General features: G+C 46.4%; 2 protein-coding genes across 4 annotated transcripts in view; both read left to right on the top strand.

Annotated features, from left to right (window-relative positions):
* The window catches only part of sptbn2 (spectrin, beta, non-erythrocytic 2), a 34,618-nt gene extending 16,761 nt beyond the window's left edge, over nucleotides 1-17,857 (top strand). For both annotated transcript variants that reach the window (XM_086057444.1, XM_086057445.1), the window contains 38 exons: nucleotides 1,139-1,290; nucleotides 1,460-1,633; nucleotides 1,744-1,835; nucleotides 1,952-2,032; nucleotides 2,754-2,869; nucleotides 3,090-3,202; nucleotides 3,296-3,483; nucleotides 3,586-3,703; nucleotides 3,788-3,946; nucleotides 4,050-4,352; nucleotides 4,461-4,614; nucleotides 4,713-5,107; nucleotides 5,201-5,464; nucleotides 5,538-5,749; nucleotides 6,309-6,446; nucleotides 6,531-6,750; nucleotides 6,824-7,360; nucleotides 8,005-8,207; nucleotides 8,291-8,381; nucleotides 8,484-8,630; nucleotides 9,232-9,495; nucleotides 9,581-9,805; nucleotides 9,902-9,991; nucleotides 10,128-10,406; nucleotides 10,500-10,630; nucleotides 10,710-10,914; nucleotides 11,001-11,375; nucleotides 11,846-12,090; nucleotides 12,159-12,297; nucleotides 12,399-12,483; nucleotides 12,605-12,801; nucleotides 12,925-13,052; nucleotides 13,131-13,206; nucleotides 13,658-13,735; nucleotides 14,433-14,605; nucleotides 14,700-14,873; nucleotides 15,085-15,127; nucleotides 15,214-17,857. In XM_086057444.1, coding sequence (XP_085913570.1) covers nucleotides 1,139-1,290; nucleotides 1,460-1,633; nucleotides 1,744-1,835; nucleotides 1,952-2,032; nucleotides 2,754-2,869; nucleotides 3,090-3,202; nucleotides 3,296-3,483; nucleotides 3,586-3,703; nucleotides 3,788-3,946; nucleotides 4,050-4,352; nucleotides 4,461-4,614; nucleotides 4,713-5,107; nucleotides 5,201-5,464; nucleotides 5,538-5,749; nucleotides 6,309-6,446; nucleotides 6,531-6,750; nucleotides 6,824-7,360; nucleotides 8,005-8,207; nucleotides 8,291-8,381; nucleotides 8,484-8,630; nucleotides 9,232-9,495; nucleotides 9,581-9,805; nucleotides 9,902-9,991; nucleotides 10,128-10,406; nucleotides 10,500-10,630; nucleotides 10,710-10,914; nucleotides 11,001-11,375; nucleotides 11,846-12,090; nucleotides 12,159-12,297; nucleotides 12,399-12,483; nucleotides 12,605-12,801; nucleotides 12,925-13,052; nucleotides 13,131-13,206; nucleotides 13,658-13,735; nucleotides 14,433-14,605; nucleotides 14,700-14,873; nucleotides 15,085-15,127; nucleotides 15,214-15,438 — 6,989 coding nt within the window. In that variant the 3' untranslated portion in view covers nucleotides 15,439-17,857. The remainder of the gene's footprint in view (nucleotides 1-1,138; nucleotides 1,291-1,459; nucleotides 1,634-1,743; nucleotides 1,836-1,951; nucleotides 2,033-2,753; nucleotides 2,870-3,089; nucleotides 3,203-3,295; nucleotides 3,484-3,585; nucleotides 3,704-3,787; nucleotides 3,947-4,049; nucleotides 4,353-4,460; nucleotides 4,615-4,712; nucleotides 5,108-5,200; nucleotides 5,465-5,537; nucleotides 5,750-6,308; nucleotides 6,447-6,530; nucleotides 6,751-6,823; nucleotides 7,361-8,004; nucleotides 8,208-8,290; nucleotides 8,382-8,483; nucleotides 8,631-9,231; nucleotides 9,496-9,580; nucleotides 9,806-9,901; nucleotides 9,992-10,127; nucleotides 10,407-10,499; nucleotides 10,631-10,709; nucleotides 10,915-11,000; nucleotides 11,376-11,845; nucleotides 12,091-12,158; nucleotides 12,298-12,398; nucleotides 12,484-12,604; nucleotides 12,802-12,924; nucleotides 13,053-13,130; nucleotides 13,207-13,657; nucleotides 13,736-14,432; nucleotides 14,606-14,699; nucleotides 14,874-15,084; nucleotides 15,128-15,213) is intronic.
* Nucleotides 17,858-19,200: 1,343 nt separating this feature from the next.
* On the top strand, nucleotides 19,201-26,636 carry dpf2 (double PHD fingers 2). 2 transcript variants are annotated; one of them, XM_086013078.1, is made up of 12 exons: nucleotides 19,201-19,339; nucleotides 20,737-20,897; nucleotides 21,088-21,195; nucleotides 21,287-21,465; nucleotides 21,806-21,898; nucleotides 22,040-22,121; nucleotides 22,314-22,355; nucleotides 23,535-23,672; nucleotides 23,780-23,911; nucleotides 23,995-24,107; nucleotides 24,194-24,275; nucleotides 25,159-26,636. In XM_086013078.1, the coding sequence occupies exons 1-12, from the start codon at nucleotides 19,308-19,310 to the stop codon at nucleotides 25,239-25,241; spliced, it is 1,245 nt and encodes a 414-aa protein (XP_085869204.1). In that variant the 5' UTR covers nucleotides 19,201-19,307; the 3' UTR covers nucleotides 25,242-26,636. The 2 variants fall into 2 exon arrangements, with proteins under 2 accessions (XP_085869204.1, XP_085869205.1); XM_086013079.1 differs by lacking the exon at nucleotides 22,314-22,355.
* The last annotated feature ends 107 nt before the right edge of the window (nucleotides 26,637-26,743 follow it).

Raw genomic sequence — 26,743 nt, 5'->3', positions numbered from 1 at the left:
GTGGCTTTTTTATTGGCACATAATGAGCCATTTATAGAACTTTGCTAACATAATTCATCGTTGCTTCCTTTTCAAGTGCAGAGCAAGCCGGAAGAGTTTAGTGTCGACAACGTGAGAATTTGAAATGGCCATAGACTGATTAATCGGGCATTTAGGGATAACCGCAACGGCCATCTGCGGTCAGCCGATAAAGTGTTAGCAAGGTGTTGAAATAGAAATTCACCACGTGATGGGGATATGTTCACAGACTCGTGAAAAGGTTAGGATTTGACGTTTTGAAAATTCAGTCGACAACCACATTTGTTACTTTCTCCCTTTTTAAAGAGTTCAAAGAGGAAGTACATTCATTCGGCATGCAATAGTTCAAGTGTAATGCATTGTGGTATTGCTCCACCTTAGAAGGCATGTGTGATATTTTAGAATCAGTTCTTTTTTTTTTTTTTTTCCTCTAAAAGTTTGCAAGAGTGGTTGATTACGCAACTGTTGTCTTGTGTTTCCTCATGTTGACTGAACTTTACCCTTTTTATTAATAAACTCGCAATGTGGCAGATTCCATGATACCTTGCGATGCTTACGGTGCTAACTTGAAATAGTCTCACAGTATTTGTGCATACATATAAATGCTGTGTTTATTGTTGCTCTATTAATAGCCACAAATTGACATACTAGAGTAGCATATTCAAAAGGAAGGGGGAGGCCTTATATCCTAGAAATGAGGCCACCTTGTTATCTGGTAGAGAAGGATTAGCCTCTTATTCCCCTGGTCCATATGTCTGAGCTGCCGTTAGAGTTGAAATCATTCATTCTTTTTCTATAATTTCTCTAAAATAATCATAAACATTTGATTGGTCACGATATTTCCGCTTACCTGTGTAATCAGCATAACATAATGAGCGGAATGGTCACAAAACTTGTAAGAAATTAAAATTGCTTCATATAAGCGGTCAGTGTAGTGATCCGAGTGACTTAATTCTATAGTTTATGGAAAATGGACTGAACCTTAGGATTTACTGACTGCTTCGCTCGCTGAGGTTTAAAGTTGTGCATTCTATGTGTTTTGGAGGGGGGTCATTTTACCTTTTTAGGCCTAGTTGATTTAAAAATAAAACTTTTCTCTCTCCTTGTGATTCCTTTCCAGATGAGCGTGAAGCTGTACAGAAGAAGACCTTTACCAAATGGGTGAACTCTCACTTAGGCCGAGTCACTTGTCGCATCGGTGACCTGTACACGGACCTGCGTGACGGCCGCATGCTTATCCGCCTGCTGGAAGTGCTTTCGGGAGAACAGCTGGTCAGTATCTGAGGGGGGGAAAAAAAAAAAAAAAATCAATCTCTGTCCCCCATTCTGGCACCAAAAGTGATGATGATGTGCCTCATTTCATCATTTTTATGCGTGACTTTATTTCTCTACTGGCTTTTACAACCTGAATCGTTTTTTTTTTGTTTTGTTTTTTTTACAGCCCAAACCCACCAAAGGCCGCATGCGTATCCACTGCTTAGAAAATGTCGATAAAGCGCTGCAGTTCCTCAAAGAACAAAAGGTCCATTTGGAAAACATGGGATCACATGACATTGTGGATGGGAATCACCGTCTCACCCTGGGGCTCATCTGGACCATAATCCTTCGTTTCCAGGTAATGTTAACAATCGCCATATGCCAAAATGCTTGTTTCCATCTCAGGCTGTAAATCCAAGATGGGATTATGTGGGCACCATCTTGAATTTATAAATGATGTGGCTACAGATTCAGGACATTAGCGTCGAGACGGAGGACAACAAAGAGAAGAAATCCGCCAAAGATGCCCTTCTCCTGTGGTGCCAAATGAAAACTGCCGGGTGAGAAAGCAGTTGTGGAAGCTATCAGGCCATTAAGATACTGTAGTCCTAAAGAAGATACTGCCGGATCTGTGTGTCATGTTAATGATTCCTCACCTCTGTCCCGGCCTCCGCAGCTACCCCAATGTCAACATCCACAACTTCACGACCAGCTGGCGGGACGGTCTAGCGTTCAATGCCATCGTGCACAAACACAGGTCATTGACTTCTCCTTGTACTCGATGCGGCTTACGACATTGGTATGTGCAACAAAACGGGCCATTGTGGGCCCTTTCAATGGAGCTCTTTTTTGAAGGGAGGTTTTACACCTTTTATTTTATTCTTTTAACTTGTACCACTTGTTGCAGTGCCAGCACACTTCTCAGGGTTTTTTTTTTTTTTTATTCAGGTCTTCTCCTCAGTCTCGAGGATGGGCGAAAGATAAAAATAAAAGTGGGAGTGAGGCGACCTAGATCACCAAAATAATAACCCACTTATTTTCACGTCGAGCCATTCTAGGGAAGTCGCTTGCACATCCAGTAGCTAACGGTGCTGTTAGAATAGCGTACGGCCATACGTACGTGAAAGGCCATCTCAAGCTAAGACTCTGCAATGATACAGTGCATAATGTTATTGAAGGTTAACATTGCTCTATATAAACCATGACACTACCATTAACGTAACGGCTCAAGGTATAGAGGGTGCAGCACATGATTGAATTGTATGAGCATTCCCCTCCTTCCATTGGTTATTTTCAATTTCCTGGTGTGTCATCACAGACTAATCCGTTTTTTTTTTTTTTTTTTTTAAATCGCAAAATATATGTTAAGGTCTTATTCTCCGGAGCTTAAAAAGGTGACGACGCATTTCAATCTTGCCTCCCTCCCGCCCCTGCGGTTCGTTCCTATTAAAATAATAATAGTTCCTTGGCCTCCGCAGACCCGACCTGATTGAATTCGACACGCTGAAAAGGTCCAACGCTCACTACAATCTTCAGAATGCTTTCAATGTGGCCGAGAAGGAGATGGGCCTTACTAAGCTGCTGGACCCAGAAGGTGAGCGATTAAAGCCACTACAAACACACAAAGCATTATGTAACTTGCACCGAAGCGCGTTTCTACTCAAGCAATAATTCCACGGCCAGATTAATGGATTACCACACTCAATTATAGTGTCGATGGCACTACATCCCGTCAGTGACTTGTGACAATCTACTTCCAAATATGAACGTAACGCAAAACACACTATCTCCTCCTCCCCCCCCCCCCCTCTCAGATGTTAATGTTGATCAGCCGGATGAGAAGTCCATCATTACCTATGTGGCGACCTACTACCATTACTTCTCAAAGATGAAAGCGCTAGCAGTGGAGGGCAAACGTATTGGCAAGGTTAGCAGTCCCGCGAAATCATATCACATCCAATGAGTGTGCGGTTGCTATTTGTTTTGTCGGGTTGCTTTGATCCTTCGATCTGCCGTGCAGGTTCTTGACTATGCCATTGAGGCTGATCAGCTGATAGACAAGTATGAGACCTTGGCCTCAGAGCTGCTGGAGTGGATTGAGCAGACAATAGTGACCCTGAATGATCGGCAGCTGGCCAACTCACTCAGCGCTGTGCAGAATCAGCTCCAGGCTTTTAATTCTTACCGCACTGTGGAGAAACCACCCAAGTGAGCAACGGAAAATATCTTATTTTAAAGCGGCGTAACAACAAGCCTGTTGGTTTTCGTTGGTATGTCGAGTTTTGAACCGACATTGTTTGTCTGTTACAGATTCACAGAGAAAGGAAACTTGGAGGTGCTGCTTTTTACTATCCAGAGCAAGATGAGAGCCAACAACCAGAAAGTTTACACGCCAAGAGAGGGAAAATTAATCTCTGACATCAATAAGGTATTCATTCATATGCATGCATGCGGCGATTAGTCTTTAGTAGTCGTGTGTAGCGCTTACTTCCTGTATTTCCTGTACGTGCAGGCCTGGGAGCGGCTTGAAAAGGCAGAGCATGAACGTGAGCTGGCACTCAGAAATGAGCTGATTCGCCAAGAAAAGCTGGAGATGCTTGCGGCACGTTTTGACCGCAAAGCTGCTATGCGAGAAACATGGCTGAGTGAGAATCAGCGGTTGGTGTCTCAGGTAATTCTTTGGAGTCTTTCTGTAGCCGCCTTAACAAAAAACAACAACAAAAAAAACCACACCCACAGCATACATTTGATGGGAGCTCAAATTTTGCCCTCAGGACAATTTTGGAACCGACCTGGGAGCGGTGGAAGCTGCCACCCGTAAACACGAAGCAATCGAGACTGACATTGGCGCATATTGGGAGCGCGTGGCCGCCGTTGAGGCTGTTGCCAAAGAGCTCGAGGCCGAGGGCTACCATGACGTGCGACGCGTGCTCGCAAGAAGGGACAATGTGCTTCGTCTCTGGGAATACCTCAAGGAGCTCCTCGCTGCACGCAGGGAGCGACTCAACGGCCATCGGGACCTCCAGAGGCTGTTTGAAGAGATGCGTTACATCATGGACTGGATGGCCGACATGAAGGTACTGACCGCCAATCAAGCGGGATGCACCGAGAGTGACTGTGATCAGCGGGCAAACGCTCCCGACTTTAATCGTTTTCTACCATTGACTATTTTCGTGCCTCTGTAGAGTCGTCTGCAATCCCAAGACAGTGGCAAACATTTGCATGATGTTTTGGACCTACTTCAGAAACATACTCTAGTCGAGGCTGATATTTCAGCGCAGGCAGAGAGAATCAAAGCCGTGCAGGGAGCTGCAAAACGCTTCACTTCTCATGACCAAGGTGAGGATTAAAGCGTCAAATCGTACATTCTGTTTGGCGAGGCTTACTTTTGCGATAACATTTGCGGTCATAATTGTTCTTTCCTTTCAAAACGCCAGCTTACAAACCGTGTGAGCCGGGGCTGGTTAGCGAAAAGGTGGACCTGCTTGGCCAAGCCTATGAGGAGCTGGGGCGGCTCGCCGGCCAACGCAGAGAACGCCTGGAGGACTCCCGACGCCTTTGGCAATTCCTGTGGGACTTGGGAGAGGAGGCAGCCTGGATCAGGGAGCAAGAGCAGATCCTGACCAGCGGAGAGTGTGGCCGGGACCTGACTTCTGCCCTTCACCTGCTCAGTAAACACGAGGCTTTCAGGGATGAGATGGCGGCCCGCTATGGCCCGCTGAGTAACAGCGTTGCTGCAGGGGAAGCGTTGGTGAACGAGGGACACTTTGGAGCCCGGGAGGTCACGGAGAATATTAAAGACATTCGTGCGCAGTGGGCACATCTGGAGGAGGTGGGTGGATGATCGACGTTCGTGACGGGTATGCCCCAGCAAAAAGCAAACAAATGACTTTTCTTGGATTTCCCGCTGTTTCTCTTTCCCCAGACAACAAAACTGCGAGAACAGAAGCTTAAAGACTCAGTGGCCCTGCATCAGTTCCTCACGGATGCCAATGACATGGATGCTTGGCTATTGGAAACTCTCAGACAGGTGTCCAGTCAGGACGTGGGCCATGACGAGTTCTCCACCCAAACGCTTGCTCGCAAGCAGAGGGAAATAGAGGAGGAGATCAAGAGCCACCAGCCCCTCATTGAATCCCTGCATGAGCAGAACCAAGCACTGCCACAAAGCTACGCTAATTTCCCAGAGGTATGCTCGGAATGCATTTGAAATGCCGTCATGCTGTCTGTAGTACACAAATGACTGTTTATTGTCAATGTAGGTGGAGGGCCGGCTACCCGCTATCGAGCAGCGCTATAAAGAGCTGCAGTCCCTGTCAGTGTCTCGGCGCCAGGCCCTGGAAGGCGCTTTGGCACTTTATCGCATGTTCAGCGAGGCGGGTGCCTGCCAACTCTGGGTGGAAGAAAAAGAGAAGTGGTTACATGGCATGGAGATCCCGACCAAACTTGAAGACTTGGAAGTGGTGCAGCAGAGGTCAGTGCGGAAGTTGAACGATTGAGAAAAGAGGCAGCATCCAGTAGTCGGTTGTGTATCCTGTAGCGTAGAATTCCGCGGCGGGCCGCGCCACTGGGACTTGGGCTTCGGTGGCTACGAGACTCCACTTTAAAATGCCGCCGCTAACAATTATAGAAACCCATCAATACTACATGAAAACACCAATATAAACAGCGCACAACTGTGCCGCATTCGTCACGTGGAGCAGTTTGGAATCAATATTAATCATAATCACATGACAAAAACATGAAATGCCTCATACTCACCGCGGATGCGGGTTATTAGATCGTTATAGTCTTGGTTTCTGACCGATCAATCAAAGGATGGAAAAATGCTGACGTCATTGGATGCTAGCTAGCTGGCCCTTTTGAGGCGAATTTAAAAATTGGTTTGGTTAAAGAAAATGGCTCAATTTAGTTTTAAATTACATCGGCCAGCACTTGTAATCCTGAAGGCGCTGGGCAGATTAGATTGGCATGGCAGCACATAGAGACTGAAAAAAATGCAGACTATGAATTGAGTTCCGGTGTGGCTGCAGGTTTGAGACACTGGAACCGGAAATGAACAACATAGGAACCAGCGTCGGCGACGTGAACCAGGTGGCCGAGCAGCTGCTGACTTCGGACAACTGTAACAAAGACCAAATCCACCAGACACGCGACCATCTGAACAACAGGTTCGAAATGAGGCAGGGCCGCCGGTACTGACCCAAGCAGGACGCAACACGATACAAATAATGACCCCTTGGTATCGTCCCTAGGTGGAAAGAATTCCAGAGACTGGCTGGTCAAAAGAAACAAGGCCTGGAGTCAGCCCTCAACATACAAAACTACCACCTGGAATGTAACGAGATCCAAACGTGGATGAAAGAAAAGACCAAAGTGATAGAATCTACTCAGAGTTTGGGAAACGATCTGACCGGAGTGATGGCGCTACAGCGCAAGCTCACAGGCATGGAGAGAGACCTGGAAGCTATTCAGGTACGCAGTAACCTCGGTGTTGGGCATGGAACGGCGAAGGTGTTTTTTAAAATGATTGTTTGTGTCCTTACAGGGGAAGTTGGATGATCTCAGAGAGGAGGCAGAAAAACTAGCCAAGGAACATCCAGATCAAGCAGGGGAGATTCACGATCGCCTGGCAGGGATACAGGAAGTGTGGGAGGAGTTGAACGCCACCATGAAACGGCGCGAAGAGTCGCTGGGTGAGGCCAGCAAGCTGCAGGGCTTCCTCAGGGATCTCGACGACTTCCAGTCGTGGCTGTCCCGCACCCAGACAGCTGTGGCCTCCGAGGACATCCCCACCTCTCTGCCCGAGGCTGAGAGTTTGCTAGCCCAGCACGAGAATATCAAGAATGAGGTGGATAACTATAAGGACGACTATGAGAAGATGCGAGTGCTCGGTGAAGAGGTGACCCAAGGCCAAACGGATGCCCAGCACATGTTCTTGGCTCAAAGGCTCCAGGCGTTGGATACGGGCTGGCATGAGCTGCGTCAAATGTGGGAGAACCGCCACAGTCTTTTGGCCCAAGCGTTCGACTTCCAGACGTTCCTAAGAGATGCAAAGCAGGCCGAGGCCTTCCTCAACAGCCAGGTTAGGAAAACCGACCTCACAACGAAAGTTTCTTCCGGAGAGCTAGGACCACAATGTATTCTAAAAATATCTAGAGCACAGTCTGAGCTAGCTCTAAGCAAACACTTGGCTGACAGCTGGTGTGCTGAGGAAAGACTACCACGGTGTTGCGGTCATGATTGAAAATTCTTTTGGTAATATGTCTTCAAGCGGAAGTCAACCCAAACATATTCTTGGTCTATGCAGGCCCACTAGTTGAAGCACGGCATTCTGATTAATATTGCGTATGTGGAATATGAGTTAATCCACCCGTTTTTAGCCATCTCAGGGGGCGGCCATTTTGTCACTTCTGTCATTTTCAGGTCGACATGAGTGACAAAATGGCCACCCCCAGAAATGGCTAAAAAGGGGTGGATTAACTCACCCCTTTTGTCACTTCTGTCATTTTCAGTCGACATAAGTGACAAAATGGCCACCCCCAGAGATGGCTAAAAAAAGGTGGATTCATTCATATTCCACAAATGCAATATTAATCAGAATGCCGTATTTCAACTAGTGGACCAACATAGAACATATTCTTGAAAAATAATGTTTTCGGTTGACTTCCGCTTCGGCAACTAGAGTGGCAAATTGAGCTCCGAACATTCCTTTTCCTCTCTTTGTAGGAGTATGTATTATCCCACACAGAGATGCCGACGAGTCTTCAGGGAGCGGAAGAGGCCATTAAAAAATACGAAGATTTCCTCACCACCACTGAGGCCAGCGAGGAAAAGATAACTGGCGTTGTGGAGGCGGGACGGCGCCTCATTAACGATGGCAACGCAAACTCTGATAAGATCCAAGAGAAAGTGGATTCTATCCAGGAAAGGTTGGAGCGTATTTCAAACAGACGCCATTTTTTCCCGCCCGTGAAGACATCACATTTGAACTTTTCTCATTCGCTTTGACCAGGCATCTCAAGAATAAGAACGCTGCCAATGAATTGCTGGCAAAACTTAAGGATAACCGTGAACTGCAGCACTTCCTCCAAGACGGGCAGGAGGTATGAAGAGCACATCGGTGGCAAGAGTCGAAAAATTTTCAGGCGTTTTGTTAATCACATGATGAATAATGTTGTCGTCTATTATCTGTTGTCTTTCTTTAGCTCACATTGTGGATTAATGAGAAAATGCTGACGGCTCAGGACATGTCCTATGACGAGGCTCGAAATCTTCACAGCAAGTGGCAAAAACACCAGGCCTTCATGGCCGAGCTGGCTTCGAACAAAGACTGGCTGGACAAAATCGATAAGGTGCGACTATTTTAAAAAAAAAATTTTCATCTAAAACGAAATATCCAAAGTGCGGCCCGGGGGCCAAATGCGGCCCCTGTTCAAATTTCTCCCGGCCCGCGGCGTCTGTCATAAAATTAATAATGAGTGGCCGGGCAGTAGTGTTGACCACTGTACAAAATACACATGTAAAAAAAATATATATATAATGAAAATAAAAAAGCTGTTTTATATTTCACCACCAGATGGCAGCACACCTGTGGCTGCCCTCTCGGGTACTTCGGAAATATGCTCAGAGCGTGTGGCCCTTTCCAGCCCGTTTCTAAAATACAGAAAGGAAATGAAAGTTGATCGAGAGCGCCGTTGCTTCCAAGTGGAAATTGTCATAGTTTTTCACTGAAACACAAAACAACTGCGTCTGCCGAGTTCGCTAAGAGACTGCGGCTGTTTTCAAGAAATTCAATATCACGAGACCAAACAACAAATGGTAACAAATGCCGTGAAAATTGGCCCCTCGGCAAATCTGGCCCTCTTTGCAAAAAGTTTGGACACCCCTGATCTAAAACCACACCCGGAAATGAAATTGCTCATTTTCAGGCTTGTCTTTTGCTCCCTTTGACAGGAGGGCCAGGCCCTCGTGGCAGAAAAGCCAGAGTTGAAACCTGTTGTTCAGCGAACCATGGAGGACCTGCAGCGTCAGTGGGAGGAGTTAGAGGGCACCACCCGCACCAAAGCCCAGTGCTTGTTCGACGCCAATCGGGCAGAGCTGTTTACACAAAGCTGCTGTGCTCTGGACGGCTGGGTGAAGAACCTGGAGGGGCAGCTGCACAGTGACGATTACGGCAAGGACTTGACCAGTGTCAACATCCTGCTCAAGAAGCATCAGGTAGGCCACAGCAGCCATTTAAGTCTCGTTTGTGGCAAATCACTTAAGTGACCGAGGTCTCACGCTGCGTTTTCTTCCCGCATAGATGCTGGAACATCAGATGGAGGTCCGGGAGAAGGAGGTGCAGTCACTGCAGTCTCAAGCTTTGGCTTTGTCTCAGGAAGATGCTGGACTTTCTGAGGTGGACGGTCAACAAAGGCGCGTCACAGACAGCTTTTCCAGCCTTCGGGAGCCGCTCAGCTTGAGGAGACAGCGGCTGCTTGCCTCCAAAGAGGCACACCAGTTCAACAGAGACCTGGAAGATGAAATTGTGCGTTGAATTCTGATAGGCGGGGTTAACGAGTCTATTTGTGTTTCCGCTGATTCATTCATTCCCTCGTAAATGATTTGAACCTTTTTCCTACAGCTGTGGGTGAAAGAGCGCATGCCCTTGGCAACCTCCACGGACCATGGAAAGGATCTTCCGACAGTGCAGCTACTTATCAAGAAGAACCAGGTATTTTGACAATAGGCTTTAAAATAGATGACGATTTCATGTTTTTTTTCCCCCTACAATACTGGAAGATTGGTGGAAAAAGATGTTCTGATTGCGACCGTCTCAGCGCCGTGTCCTCCTTTTGTTTGTGAATCAGACGCTGCAAAAGGAGATCCAGGGACACCAACCCCGCATCGACGACATCCACAAACGAGGCAAGACTCAAAGCCAGGTGGACGGTGAGCGACAGTCTGTTCTGGAGGAGCGACTTGTCGAGCTGAAAGAGCTTTGGGACCAGCTGATTGGCGAGACCGACAAACGCCACGCTCGTCTGGTGGAGGCCAACCGAGCCCAGCAGTTCTACGCGGACGCGGCGGAGGCGGAGGCCTGGATGGGAGAGCAGGAGTTGCACATGATGTCGGAAGAAAAGGCCAAGGTAAACCGCGACGGATCGGCCAGAGAACGGACGTGCTGCCGCTTGCCCCTTTGACCTTCTTTTCTAAAGTCGTCGGCAATGTTTGCCTCTCAGGATGAGCAGAGTGCTCTAGTGATGGTTAAAAAGCACCAGACTCTGGAACAAGCACTTGAAGACTACGCCCAGACCATTCACCAGTTAGCCAACAGCAGCCGATTAATGGTCACCAGCGAACATCCAGAGAGGTTAGGGAATGCGTCAACCGTTGCGCGTATTGGGAAGTACCTTACAAACCACTGATTGGGGCCATGTTCAATTTGACAGCGACAGGATCACATTACGACAAGCACAAGTGGACAAGTTGTACGCTGGGTTGAAAGACCTCGCGGAGGAGCGCCGTGGGAGGCTTCAGGAGAGACTTCGTCTGACCCAGTTAAAGCGGGAGGTGGATGATTTGGAGCAGTGGATCGCAGAAAGGGAGGTGGTTGCCGGCTCCCACGAACTAGGACAGGACTATGAGCATGTCACGGTAAGTTTGATTCCACCCCCGGCGCAATCCTGACGATTGTCGCGCGATGGCGAATGTCGCTGAAGGAATTGTTTGTCCCTCCACAGATGCTGAGGGACAAGTTCCGCGAGTTTGCTCGCGACACCAGCACAATCGGCCAAGAGCGGGTCGATGGCGTGAACGGCCTGGCGGACGACCTGATCGAGTCCGGCCACCCGGAGAACGCCAGCGTGGCCGAGTGGAAGGACGGCCTCAACGAGGCCTGGGCCGACCTGCTGGAGCTGATCGACACGCGCACGCAGATGTTAGCCGCCTCCTATGAGCTGCACCGCTTCCATCAGGACGCCATGGAGGTCCTCGGGCGGGTGAGGGAGAAGCGGGAGGCGCTGCCGTCGGACCTCGGCCGGGATCTGAACACTGTCCAGCATCTACACAGACAGCACAACACTTTTGAGAATGACATTCAGGCCCTCAGTGGACAGGTAATCAACTGATAAAAGGCGTCCCATATTGATACGAGATGGTCATAATATCGTCGATATCGCGATATTACAATTGCCACAATATATCGTCGTTGTCATGTCACGATATTAATGGCAGCAAATTTGTTGTTTTCCATTTGTGCACTTCCAGCACCCTCTGGTGGTTAATTTATTAGTGCAGTTTAATTTGACTATGTTTAAGACCCACGCTCATCGCCAATAGGAGCCCATGACTGGCCAAAACGATTTCTTTGCGAATGCTATTATGTACAAAAACTGAATATTGTGAGGTTTTGTTTTTTTTCGTGAGCGTTTTATATATCGCCACAACATTGTGATGATTATCGTATCGTGCGGTTCATATCCTGATATTATCAAACCGTGACGTCCTGTCACCCCTAACGGATACGCACGGTTTGCGAGTGGAAGAATGAACCTCTCCTCCTAATCATCTTGTTTCTTACCCCAAGGTGAACCAGGTGCAAGATGATGCCGCACGGCTGCAAAAGGCCTACGCCGGAGAGAAAGCCGACGACATTAACCGGAGTGAACATGCCGTCAGCTCCGCCTGGGAGGCTCTTCTCAAGGCCGGCGAATCGCGCAGGGTGCTCCTCCTCGACACGGTGGAGAAGTTCCGCTTCTTCAACATGGTGCGGGACCTCATGCTGTGGATGGATGGGGTCAACCTGCAGATTGACGCGCACGACAGCCCCAGGTAGGAAGTGCAAGCACGTTTCCTGTTGGAGCTGCTCGTATGCTTACTTTCTCATTGCGCCGTTGCAGGGATGTCTCGTCTGCCGGCCTGGTCATTGCCAATCATCAAGACATCAAGTCGGAGATTGAGACCCGAGCAGACAGCTTCACAGCCTGTATTGACATGGGGAACGCGCTCATCAACAATAACCACTATGCCACTGATGAGGTCGGTTTCTCTCGCTGCGATTCACCTATTACAATAAAAAAAAAAAAAAAAAAGAAAGAGGACCATGTCATTGCTCATCACGTCTTTTTTTTTTTTTTCAGATCCGGGAAAAGCTCGCTCAGTTACAAGCAAAGAGAGACAGGATCAACAAAAAGTGGCAGGACAAGATGGACTATTTACAAATTAGTATGTAGCCTCGTCTTATTTTAGTGTTTATGGGGGGGGGGGGCATTCAAGGCGCCGTTTTTCTTCAGGTAGCATAGCACAAACGTAACGCCGTATATTTTTCTCCTTCCTTGCCTCTCAGTGCTCGAGGTACTGCAGTTTGGACGCGACGCCTACGTGGCGGAGTCTTGGTTGGCTGGGCAAGAACCTCTCGTGCGGACAGCAGACCTTGGCTCCAACGTGGACGAGGTGGAAAGTTTAATAAAACGCCACGAGGCCTTTGAGAAACTCGCTGCTTCCTGGGAAGAGCGTTTTGTCCAGTTGGAGAAACTTACTACAGTGAGTCGGCCGCAGATGAAATTGTCATATTCGGATCGCTCTTAATTCCTCAAGTCGGGAGAGGGCTTCAGTTTAAAAATAAATAAATTTAAAAAAAATGACAACGGAGTGCCTATTTTTCAGCTGGAGGAGCAGGAAATTCAGAGGAGGCGAGCGGAAGAGGAGAGGGCACGGCGGCCCCCCACGCCAGCCCCCCTGGAGGAAGTGGCGCAGTCGGAGGCCGAAAGTCAAGTGCACGACTCTGCGGCCAGGTAAACCAAAGGTTGATTTTTATCCAACATCAAGCTGACACTGTCAACATTGTGTTTCTCTCTCTTTATCAAACACAGAACCAGTCTCGACCAGACAACACTGAATCAGTCCGTGTCTGTGAATGGAGTACACAGTGACAACGACACATCGCAGGTGAGGGAGAGATTTATTTATTTTTTTTTCAATCACGGTCATGGAGCCAGACTACGGTACTTCAATTTCCAAACGGAATAAAAAACGGATCCCTGTTGCAATGAGACGACAATCTTGCTGTACTTCGTCACGAGCAGTCAATCAGAAATACACCAACATTTTGAATCCAAACATTTCTTGTCAAAAAATGTCTGCGTTTCATTTGTGTTCAAAATGAGCCGAGAGTCAAAAGTGCGTCATTCAACCATATTGCAAAACTGTCCCGTTTGTGAGGGTATGTGTGCCTTTGCATTGTTTTCTTCACTTAATCCGCATTGTCCCTTGTCAGATTGAGACGTTGTTTCTATGCAGGCTGTCACTTACATCATCATTATCTTTTTTTTTTTTTTTTAACTCAACAAGTTTTTTCTAGCTGACACGATTTAACAATGTCCTGTTGCGTTTTTACCAGACGTCGCTATCGCTATCATTGTCGCTGGGATCGAAATCCGAGGCTAAGCGCGTGTGTAAACCAAAGCAGCCGCAGCGTGTGAGTACCAAGACTCGGTCGGCTTTGTAGCTTGCGCTCAGCTCCTGGTCAACTGCGGCGCCATTGCTCCCTTTTGTCACAATTCGCCATCGCTTTGCCACGTACCGTCAAGATCATTTTGTCATGGCCGCTGTTTGCCAGCTGCGCTCCACGGCATGATGCAGATTCATGGACGCATGGTGTTCATTGATCAAATATGCTCATATGTGCTCATATTGACCAGGACACGAGTGACTAGAGTTGTATATGTGGTGGTATTTGTGGAATTTATATGTAGTTTGCTCTAGTCCTTCCCTGTGTTTCGACAGTTGCCTTAGCTAGATTGCCTGATCAGCATACACTCAATAAGACGCCGAAAAAAAACAAAAAAAAAAACGTATTCCAGCGGTGCTGTGTCTTTCGTTTTAAGCTGTATCATTTCTGAACTATTTATGACAGGTGTGGCACATAATTTTCCGGTAAAGTGCGGCTACAGTGTAATTGTATGTCTCAACTGTGCAAGCGACTGTAAACGTACGGTTAAACATAACGCGCGCGCGGTGCTGCGTCATCACGCAGACGTGCCGAACTGAATACTTGCGGCGACTGTCATTCGAGCTTCGCCATGTGAATAGCTGCTTTGCTCCCCCACGTCCCCCCGTCGACATCCGCCCTCCTCCGCCCCCACCTCCACTCATGTTCCCCTCCGGAACGGCAGGGCTCGGAATCGGAAAACGGACCAGGTCGGGACAGCGGCCTGGCCTCCTCGCGCCTCGAGCCGTCGGCCACGTTACCGGGCCGAGGGGGGGCCGACGCCGACCCGGACACCATGGAGGGCATACTTTGTCGAAAACAAGAGATGGAATCGCACAGTAAGAAGGCAGCTACCAGGTAACAATCAAAATAAACTCTGCTTTTTTTGTGTGTGTGTGTGTGTGTGTGTGTTCATCTGTACGCTTCTAATTGCTTTTGTATCATCTCATAGGTCATGGCAGAATGTCTACTGTGTCCTAAGAAAAGGAAGTCTGGGTTTCTACAAAGATGGCAAGAGTGCTACTAATGGGATTCCATACCACGGAGAGGTCCCCATCAGCCTTGGGGAGGCTGTTTGCGAGATCGCACATGACTATAAGAAGAGGAAACATGTATTCAAGCTCCGGTGAGTGAATAGCGAGCTATCGCCTTATTACTGTATTTCTTCAACTAGTGGCCTTTTAAAATGGATTTTGTTCCATCTGGGGTAAAAACTACTGAGCCGTATCCTGAAAAGTAAGTCAATGACTGCGATCTACTCCTTCGAAGGGTGTCTGGGAGAAAGTTTGGTTTCCTGACTTTGGAGTCAACTGACCGTGTGAATGTTGTGCTTTCAGGCTCGGGGATGGAAAGGAGTTCCTGTTCCAAGCCAAAGATGAGGTAATCTACGATAAAGGCTTTCTAAATGGGTCGCATTTGTGACGCGAATCAATCGCTTGACTCAAACTGTCTTTGTCCACTTGAAGGCGGAAATGAGCTCCTGGATCCGCTCCATCCTCAGCTCCATTCCATCGGGATCAGGGGACTCGCCCGGAGGTCCGCGGGTCCTCAGCCGCGCCATGACCATGCCCCCCATCTCGCCCATCTCGCCCGGCGGCTCAGTCGACACCGGAGGCGTGACCATGCGCAACAAAGACGGCAAAGACAAAGATCGGGAGAAGAGGTTCAGCTTCTTTGGCAAGAAAAAATAGGACTTTTGTCAAAATCATGGATGGAACCCACCCACAAACTTGAACGAGGCAGACGTAGAAGTCCAAACAACACACTGGCCTCAGCGCGGCCGCGAGGCGCGCTGAATTTCGACAGCTGCAGAAAATGTACTCTTTTCTTTTTTTTTTTTCCTCTGGTTTTATCTGTCGCTTTCTTTTTTTGGTTCACCAGTATTTCCCAACTAAGTGCACCTCAACCACGGAAGCCCTCATCCAGAGACACACCACACACAGTAATTAACGCAACTAATGTTGTTTGAGGAGAGGGGCGGGGCGGGGCGGGGCGGGGCGGGGTTGTCCCGTTCATCTCTGGTCCACTAATTGGTTTCGCCCGCATTGTGTGAGCTTTGTGTTCCTGCCGTCGTGACGCCCCAATTGATGAAAGCTCTTTTTCTCTTTTGGAGCAATCGCCTCAGACCCTCTGTTTTCTGCTTTTGAGCTTGATGTTATTAACCTGACCAATATTAATGCTGTTCTGATGATTATTTATCTTTTGTTATTGCTGGTTTGAAGAGAACTAATTGATTTGATTATCCATGTTGTGGAGAGAAACAAAGTAAAACTAGTGGAGAATGTTGGGTTTATCCTTGTATGTATTATAATAATAATTTCTCTTAGGAATGATGGTACTTGAGTTTTTTTTTTTTTTTTTTAAATAAAGCTCATTTAATTTTAGCAGTCTGCAGTAAGTGAACACAAATTAAATTGGGAAAATTTATATATTTAATAAGCTTTTTTTGTTTTGTTTTGTTTTTTGTATTGCTAAATTTGCCTGAATTGATTATCATTGGAGTGACTTTTCTGCTTGATTTGTGATGTTTTTTTTTTTTTGTCTGTACAAAGCAGAGAAAATTAGTTTTTCTAGTGTGTGTCTGTTTGGTGTGTGTGTGTGTGTGTGTGTGCGAGCGGGTGTTGTGGTGATGTGGATTTTGCACGTCAATATTACTCCTCATCAAATAACAGCCTGATGGATGCTACTTTTTGGTACTCAAATGCAGATAAAAATTGAACACGAATACAAAATAGTACTGGAATTCTTTTTTGCAGATAAATGCTTTTTGTTTACTTCTGGGCTTTTTTTTTTTTTTTCTGTAAACTGACATGACCAAGGAGTTTTCTTTCTTTTCTTTCAATCATCACTCTGGCATTTGGGGGCTGTTGGTAGATAAAAAGCTGAAGCACATTTGGTGTGGCAGACGGGGGATGGATGGCAGCACGTGTCCAATCACAGCTGACATGGCTGTTGTGGATTTGATGTGGGGGAGAATACGTGCGCTGCGGGATTGCTGCCTTACTTGAAAAGATACCCCCGACCCCTGTACACAAACCTACATACCCTCCATTCACTCTCCCTAAATAAGCTTTGACAATATGGAGATAAGAATGTGATCTAATTGGGCTATGGACTATCTATGTAGGTACAATAGGCCCAATGAGCATCAAGGTCTTGTCAAATAGGGACACGTTTTGATTCCTCTAAAATGATATTTGTGCTTTGTGGCATGACTATACTGTAGGTTTGTTTATCTTTGTGTATCACCATCAATCAACCCATCTGTGCGGATTTATGCTGAGAACGTGATTGCTTCGTTATCAGGGTGGGAGAACAGCGTTATGTGTAATTGGCATCTATAATCAATAGAAATAAGATAGCTCGGTCGATGAAAAACACATTAGGCGTTCTATTAGAACCTTCACACCACTGTACATGTTAAACGGTATTCCGTGAGGTAGTAGAGCACTTTTCTATAAATACATATTGATAATTGTCACTTTCATCCAGGTGTCAATTTGCCTTTTCTAACTGCCAAAGTTCAACAAGAGGTAACTTGATGACAATACTAAACTGTAAAGTTTGGGTTATGTTACAGGTAATCTGTTAATGGTCATCCGTTATGTGCTGATCACGACGACAATGGCGGGGAGATTTAAACCTACATAATGGTTGCACTGGTTTGGACTGTAATACTTGGCCTTACTTTGTAGTTCCAAATGAATGTGCAACCAGTACAACCATTGCTCCAATCCGAGTACAGGGTGACCAAATGTCCACTTTGGTCTACAGAAGCTACAGTTACAAGGGTTAATAATGCATAAACAAGTGACCATTGGCACTGTTACATTGAGCACAATGATTCAAATGTCACGGTGGATGAGTCCTGAGGTCAAAGGTCATGCAGAGTATTGTCTTACTTCAACTCATTTGAATGTAAATGAATCCACTTGGGTTGGGCCAAATTGGTCATGGAAGCAAAAAAAAAAAAACAAGTGCTCTCTTCCACCCTCACATAAACTGCACTGCATGCTTGAAGCGTGTGCAGTTCTCCTCAGAGGACTTTTGACAAGAAGGAAAAGTTGGTTGGCTGCGAGAACACTCGTGAAAATAAAAGTTCTGAATGAAGTACAGCTTTGATGTGTGAACTATTTCATAGAAGTTGGAGGAGGGGGGGTGCACTGAAAAGGGGTGATTTTTGTAGAAAGAGGCAAGGTATTTGCAGTCTCGTTGGAACTGGTCCTTTTTTCATCCAGTGGTTTGTCTTGCAGCATTGGATAAAACTTTTCATTTTCTCTTTGCTTTTGACAATGTCTGTTTTCTTCCTCTGTAGTTGTTAATAACACTACTATTATTAATTGCTATTATGATCATTATTGCTACTGTTGTTACTATTACTACTACTGTTACTAATGCAACTTACTGCAAAAAAAAAAAAAAAAAAGTGTAATTGCTGTCCATTTTTCAGGTACGTGTCTGTAACAGCAGACTCTTCCACATGGTGTCAGTGTGCCGTGGAGCATTTTCATTACAATTCCAGAAATGTTTGTTGACTTCTGTATCTACAGCTACAATCTTAGGAATAATAAAATCTGGTTTAATCAAAAAGGTGGGTTTTTTTGTGGAGTGAATTATGAACTGGTTTTATTTGGGTCAATTACTGGGGGAAAGAAACAGCTAAGTTTAACACTCCTTACTGCAAATATGCCTTTGTTCCTCTTTCTATGCCAATGGCGTATAATGACGGGCAGAACAAGTGTTCATCCACTAGATGGCAGATGTTACAATTAATCTGGGTATCTAAATGTTGCCATTTATACATAGAATTATAGTTTTGTGTTCAGCTAAACAAGCTCTTTCGTGCAAAGTAAATATGTGAGTAAATTCAGACAAGATCATGATTTCAGTATATATACTTTTTGTGATATTTTAGTTTGATGGTGTGTTGTGCTGTTTTGTAATGTAAAATATGCCTTAGCTCAAAGTTGGAACACACTGCTGTATACGAAAAAAGTTATACAGCTATAAAACATCTGTGCGATATTAAAACCGTACTTTATTTTACCTTTTATATTTTCTGTCGAATGGCGACATTCCTGCGCTTGGCCCACTGGAAATGACGCATTTTACGTAACATTGTAAACATCTAGCTTAACAACACATTGTTTTGCGTTTTTGTACCAGCAAATATAAACATACAGTACTAGTTAGTCTCTTCTGAAGAATCCATCTCTTTTCCACACCGGCTGTGCTTCAAAATAGAATAAAAATGTTTCACACGTTGGTGAGGTAGCGTCATCAAAGTGACAGCTCTGTAGAAATTCCAGCTCGGCTGACAGAAGCTTCATACTGCAACATTTAACCACGTTTTATCATCTTAAATGTTTTTAACGCATGTGAGGTGTACAACATAAATATTTGTATTCGGGCGTGGAACGTATCACCGCAAAACACGGGGGTTCACTTCCTGTCTTGACAAAATACTCTTGCAATGACGAGCGATGGCCGCTAAGTGGTGCTAAGTGGCGACACTGGGAAAACATTTCCCAGCAGCCCCTTGGCCGCATCCTCAAGCAAGATGGCAGCTGTTGTCGAAAATGTTGTCAAACTGTAAGTGTTCCACTTTCCTACACACTTGTCTCGCTTTTAGACGACAAAAACTGAGGCCAACCCACGAGGACCATTTCATTATTAGACTATCATTTGCGTCACTGCGTAGCCCGAACAACATTCACACTGGACGTTTGAAGGTTATCAAACGCATGTCGGAACGTCGTCGAGTGTTCTGATGGTCGAACATGTCCTACAATGGAAGTTAGCAGGCACGCGTTTGGCGTCTTGAATGCGTCGAACCACTGGGATGCGGCAAATGTATATGCTGTCTGTATATATATGCGTGTGGGTGTGATTAGTTTTCAATCTTTTAATGCTATTTATTTTGACATCTAGCTCACGTCGGTTGGTAAGCACACGCCAGGTGTCTGTCACGCTAACTGGCTAAAGTTAGCCAAAGTTGGCGTTTGGGGGTAACTGGTTGACTACAAGTTCCAAATTGAATTGAATGCTCCTCATTATGACACTCATTCAAAGTATCAAATTACTGGACGAGTTAGTCGTTCTGTACTACAGTTATTAATGTGCTCAACTCAATTCTCCGCGTCGTTCCTCAGTTCTGCTCGGAGTTTTAATTTTTACGGCTGGTGTTTTGTGGACTTCAGATGCCATCGAAATAGCCCAGCTGTCCTTGAGCTCAACAATCGCAAAGCGTCACCTAAACTTTCCTCCACTCCGTTTAAGTCATTTATTCAGTCAGCATTTATGGTAGTTGAGGATGTGAAAACTAAAAATTGTGAACACGTTCACATATACACGTTTTCCTGTGGAACTTGTATTCTACTAGTTGCTGAAAAGCATATTTTTGTGATCTTTCAGAACTGCTCCTTTGGAGTTGGGACTTTGTTTAATTTTGTTACCTGTTGAAATAGGTACAAAATAAATTCCACGGCCAAAGAACCTACATTTGAGTTTTCTGCACTACTCGTATCGATACTTGATACCGTGCTGTTACGCCTTGCAATTCTGATGAAAATGTTTTGATTTAATCAACTACTGTTCAGAAACGCAAACTTTTATTGAGCATGGCATACGTTTCACTCAAATATAACACCTTTTTTTTTTTTTTTTTTTTTTCCCCCTTGCTTGTTGTTACTGACATTCTCACATCCAGCTGCATGTCTCTCCTGAAAGCAGGAAGCCAAGCGAGACCCCACCCTCGTGAGATAATGGGTTATAAATCAGTGCCGGCCCCTCCTCCCCAGGAAGAGCTGTCTATTCTAAAACCGACGTGTCCTTATGTGATGTCGAAAGCTGCAGCATAGGAACGTCTTCCAGTATTTCCACGGCTTGCGAACCTGAAAAGCTGTCAGCCCAAAAACCAAACATGTCCTAACAGCAAGAGCGCACTCTCAATAATCTCTTTTTTTTTTTTTTTTTTGGCGTGTCAGCAGGTTGGGAGAGCAATATTACAGAGATGCCATGGAGCAATGCCATAACTACAACGCTCGCCTGTGCGCGGAGAGGAGCGTCCGCATGCCCTTCCTGGACTCCCAGACGGGCGTGGCTCAGAGCAACTGCTACATTTGGATGGAGAAAAGGCACAGGGGGCCTGGTAGGGATCAACGTCGCTCTGCTTCTCACCACACAAAATTTGAAAAATGAGTATGTGTCAAATGCTGCATTCAGATGTTGCTTTGTGTTGTCACTTCACTAACCCCACACTTTCTTTCTTCCTTCCGTCCTAAGCGAATGTAGAGAAGCATGGCAGGTGGCGTTTCATAGAAGTTCTTCTTGTTCCTCAGGCAGGGCTCCCGGCCAGCTCTACACGTACCCGTCCAGGAGGTGGCGCAAGAAGCGAAGATCTCATCCTCCCGAGGACCCTCGTCTCGTCTTCCCCTCGGCGAAGTCGGGTATCTTGGAGCGGGATGCTCTCGAACGGGCCGCGCTCTTTGGACACTCGCGCGGCATGACGGCGCCCCGCTTTTGTGTTTGGCTGCGCAGAGCTCGATTTGGGACCGAAGAAGGATGCGCTCTCGTCGTCTGACGGCAGCAGCCTGGAGGCCTTGCTGAAGGGCGACTCCCTGGAGAAACGCGCAGCCGCCGATCCCCGGGCGTCTGAGGAAGACTCCAACCACGGCGACTACAGCGCCGGCCCGAATCCTGCCGCACGCGTCAGAAAGGTGGTTGACATAGATTGACGATTTGTTTAGAAAGTGTGTCAAGTAAGTAAGTTGCATTGTGATTTCAGTGGGTTGGAGGGGTATTGTAAGGATTAAACGCGCAAGCGAATGTTAACTTTAAATGGGCGGGAGAAACAGAATGGCAGAAAAAGACGACTAGAACATCTGAACTTCATATTTGGTTAATCAGAGGCCCTCTATAAACAGTGGCAGTCGTGCACTTAATCCCATTTGAGGTTGACGGCGAATACAGTGATAAGAGGGTGTGCGCACTTGTGCAACCACATTGTCCGAGTTGTTTGCTTTTATAAGTGAATCAAAAATGACGTCCACACGGCAGAAGATCCTGGAGCCAGACGACTTCCTCGACGACCTGGACGACGACGACTACGAGGAAGACGCGCCCAAGAGACGAGGCAAAGGCAAGGGGAAGGTGAACAAAAACACACTTGAGCAACTTGTGTCCGGGAGAAGTCATAGTTTCAAGATTGTGTGTGTGTGTGTGTGTGTGTGTGTGTGTGTGTGTGTGTGTGTGTGTGTGTGTGTGTGTGTGTGTGTGTGTGTGTGTGTTCAGGGTCGCGGCGTGGGCGGCAGCAGCAGGAAGAAGTTGGACTCTGCCGCACTGGAAGAGCGCGACAAGCCGTACGTGTGCGACAGTGAGTGACGCCGCCCGTCCGCGGCTTTGCCTTGACCTCCATCGCGCCCCCCCGCCGCTTGTGATCCCGACGGCTGGCCGAGCCGCCGCGGACTCGATCGCCGTCTTAATGCGTGTCGGTTTTCGCCTTGAGGGGATGACATTCTTCTGAGTGTCTTGTCTGTGCTTTCTTGTCTCCTCCCCTCTCTTTCAGACGCTATCAAACAAAAGCATATTTTCAAACCTTCTGAAAAAGGTACATCAGCTTTCCTTTCTTTGGTCGTCTGCATGTCGCTGTCGAGTGTCACTGGCGTTCTTGTGTGGCCGGCAACTGAAATGGGGAGGGCAGCCACTCGAGGGATTTGCCGTCCCAACGCAACACACACGCCGTGCTTCAGTTTGCGCATGAACCTTGTAGATGGAAGCACCTGATTTTTTTGTATTCATTTTATTTTTTTATTTCTTTCTGTGTGCTCTTCGTCCCTTCGTCTTTTCACTCCCCGCTGTGCACCATTCATATTTTAAGTTCTAGCTTGTGTTTATTAGTGATACATGAAAAAAAATTTTTTTTTAAATGTATGTAATTTCCTTTAGATTTTGAGGGCAACCACCCATTGATGCAATTTTAGAGCGTTTTGAAGTCGCCAATGTCAAACGCCATTCAGTTGGGCTAACATTTGCACTGTGTTTGCCCGACAAGTGTTGAAGTCCAACCCAGTTGGATGGCTTCATATGGCGGCCTTTTAAATGGAACGAACGACATTTCATTTCCCCCCCCCCCCGCTGAGGGGCTCTCCTTCCCTCGCCCTTCCTCGGCTGCGCTTTCGAAGAGGGTGGGCAAAGTGCATGTCGGAACCATTTCGCCGTTTCCGCCTAAAAGTTGTTCATGACGTGAAAATACGTGGCCCTTGATTTTTATCCCGGTACGTCCAACCCTGCTTTGCCTCTTTGGCCTTCCGAGGTTGCCGCTCAAGTCACATCACGCGACTTGCCGCCTCTCGGGCGATTGTGGTCAAAGTGGCGGCGGCCCAAAGTTCTTGAATCCTTCCTGATTACGGCGGGCGGGAGTGCTAGTCAGAGGAAGTGAAAGAAGAACTTTGTCTTCGGGATGACGCGCGCGCTCGCTCCCCCTCACATGCACACCACAGCTTCCTTTCGCCACGCGCACGCCGTATTAACAAAGCGCCGCGTAATACTGAAATGAGGTTCAAAGCCATTTTGAAGACGCCTCATTTAATTGCCGGCTGCAACCGAGCGGGCGCCAAAATGTGTTTGCAGCAAACAGTCAAGATTGCCCGGTTTGTTTTTTTCAGTCTTGACTATTTTAAGATGATATCTGAGCCAATTGGGGCATCGGTTGTTGGACGCGTGGTTGGTTGATTGTTGTTGTTGTGGCGGTCACACATGTCGTTGTCATTTCCGGTGTTGGCGTCAGTCTGCGGCAAGCGCTACAAGAACCGCCCCGGCCTGAGCTACCACTACACCCACTCGCACCTCGCTGACGAGGAGGGCGAAGACAAGGAGGAGATGGAGGTCAGCGAGCCGCCAACGCCACTGCCGGAGGCGCCCAAAAGTAAGCCCTCGGCGCCCGTTTGCCTCGGCGGGATGTCTTGGTTGGCGGCGCGGCACTTGAGCCTCTCTCTCTTTGTTTTTTTTTTTTTTTTTTTTGGTCTCGATCAGCCCCCAAGAGAGGCCCGGATGGTCTGGCCCTGCCCAATAAGTACTGCGACTTCTGCTTGGGAGACTCCAAAACCAACCACAAGACGGGCCAGTCGGAAGAGTTGGTGTCTTGCTCCGACTGCGGCCGCTCAGGTTGGTGATGGGGCGCCGCTCGCCGCTCGCCGCCGCCGCACCGGCTCGCTCAAAGGCGCTAAAAGGAGCGTGGTGGGTTTTAGGCCACCCGTCCTGCCTGCAGTTCACCCCCATCATGATGGCCGCCGTCAAGACGTATCGCTGGCAGTGCATCGAGTGCAAGTGCTGCAACATGTGCGGCACCTCCGAGAATGACGTGAGCTCAACTTGGCCTTTTGCCACGCGCGGGAAGCCAAATCTTTTGAAAATGGGTTTTGAGAGATTTTGTTTTTCCCCTTCAAGGACCAGCTGCTCTTCTGTGACGACTGCGATCGAGGTTACCACATGTACTGTCTCAAGCCGCCCATGGCTGAACCACCGGAGGGTACGTGTACGGATTTAATAAAAAATTCACTCTGATCACTTTTTACACACCACAAAAATCCGTCCACACGAAAGCACATTCAACGATAGGATTCCTGTTTGAAAAGTGACGTAGAGTTTGGAAAAGCGTTCTCATTTTGGAGAATATATTGCTGGTAAATGTGCCAAAACTATCTGGCGAGTTCATTTTAAGCCGGTTCGCTCAAGTAATACATGCATGTATGCAGACATTAAATTTTCATAATGCTTTGATTAGGACAAAAAAAAAAAAGAACTTGAGGCAAAATATCAAAACGTCAATTTTCTATTAATACAGTCACTTTAGCAGAAAAAAAATAAAAGTATTAAATAAATAATTAATAAAATAATGTGATAGTGTTAAGTCATGGGGCAAGTGAAAACTCTCAATTTTACAAGAATACATTTCAATGAACAAAAAAATCATAGTAGCACAATCAAATTTAGTTTTAAATTTGAGACTGAAATTGCAAAAAAAAGAGGGGGAAAAAAAGTAAATGTTTTTGAGTGGAAAACTCTTTTAAACGTTTTACAAGCAAATGTTTATTTTACGCTCATTTCATGTTTGAAGTTCTTAGAGTTACAAGAAGGAATTTGAAATATTCTGCATCTTAATTTGATAAATGTGTCACATTTTGATCTCATATTGTAAAAAAAAAACCAAAAAAAAAACCCAGTACCTATCAGCACTGAAAGCGTTTTTTTTGGCTTTTTTAAGCCGTCCTGTTTTATAAAACAGAAAAAGTCACTGAAATAGAATACAACAGAATTAAATAAACTATTACATAAAAGGTCAATAAACTCAAAAATCAATCTGGACATGGCCAGTTGAGCAAATGTGTGAATTGCCCCGTTTGTGTCGTCAGGGAGTTGGAGTTGTCACCTGTGCGTGGACCTGCTGAAAGACAAAGCGTCCATCTACCAGAAGCAGGACGCCCCACCCTCGTGATGGCCGCTCCTTCTGCACACACTCCTGCCGTGTCGCGCGAGTGTGTCCAGAGGGAGGCTGCGATTGGTCCAAAGGGAAGTACGTGCTACCACGCTGGCCTCATGTCTTCACACGTGACTGTTACGCTCTCCGTTTTTTTTTTTCTCTCCGCCCCGCAAGATCAAGCAGCATGCCGCGCAAAGCGGAGCTTTTCTACAATTTCTATCGTTCTTTCTAAAGTTGATCTCGGTACACTTTAGCGGATGTCAGTTTGGGTTCGTTTCGATTTCGGAGACCTTCCCCACCGCCGGCTAAAAATAGATCTCATGACAGGCTCGTGCAAAGGGCTCCGAGACCGCAGGGAGGGGGTCACGTCTCAAGTGCAAAATAGGCTACTCTCGGGAATCGTTTTAATGGAGATAAGCTGCAATGGATATTTATTAGCCATTATGATATACATTAATATTGAAAAGTTTCAGGTCACTGACTAAATATTTTTTTGTAAAAAAAAAAAAAAAGCACTAGGTTGTAGATAATAGATGATCGCTTTTGATTGATATTTAAGATTACGGCCATACTTAAAGGAATTAAGTATATATACAGACTATATCATTCTAATTTTTCAACTACAACTTTTTGTGGTTGTGGCATTTTTTTAAAGAATATTGTGCCACGGCTAGCCAACTTAAAAAAAAAAAAAATATATATATATCTGAGGTTCATACTAAATAGAAATATGAGGCAGCAATTGAACAAATCTTTATATGATGTGGTTTTGGCCTTTTTTTTTTTTTTTTTTTTTTTCTTTTTTCTTTTTTTTGGGGGGCATGGCGTGCTGGCTGAAATGCTCTGACAGGTCATGTATCTGTTCCTCCCCCTCGTTTGATGGAAGAATGCAAAAATAGACCCTCGCCCCCTATCGTTCCCAACAGCTCTTTGGGGGCTTTTAGTGACACATCATAATCCCTCCCACCAAACTACTATGTTAAGGTCTTCCTTGCTGTGTCGTGGCAGTTGTTTATTTATTCTATATCGCGGCGCCACTCGATTGTTTTCAAGTCGTCATTTGCTGCTACAGGACGCTAGGGTGGGGCTACTTTGCCTGCTTGTGTTGAGGCCGCAGAGCGGTTTGTTGAATTTGGATGTGACGAGGACAGTCGCTCAGGAGGCACAGCAATGATGTGCCCTCAAAGCATCAAGCGTCATTTCCCTCGACGTGTGAAAACAAAGGCCGCCGCGTAAGAAGGCAGAGGCACGAGTGGAGCTTCTTCGATTGGCTTTGGCTTTTTCTAGAGATCGTGTGAGCGTGTTTCACGGTAAGATCACTGTAGGCGACTTCTCTTAGGCTGACTGATGGAATGTCCCAATGTACTTTTCACTGTAGGAAAATAAAAATAAAAAAAATACGATGCACTATGATGTGTTTTTGGCGCTTGACTCAGCAGACGCAATCTGAGATGCAAAATGAATTATTCCTTATTGTTCATAACACGTATTTTAGTCGTACTAAAATTGTGCGCAAA

This window comes from Filicampus tigris, chromosome 17 (genome assembly GCF_054856515.1).
Source record: "Filicampus tigris isolate MCC_2025a chromosome 17, RoL_Ftig_1.0, whole genome shotgun sequence".
Taxonomy (NCBI): domain Eukaryota; kingdom Metazoa; phylum Chordata; class Actinopteri; order Syngnathiformes; family Syngnathidae; genus Filicampus; species Filicampus tigris.
Note: the sequence above shows the minus strand (reverse complement) of the source record. Positions and strands in the feature narration are given on the sequence as shown.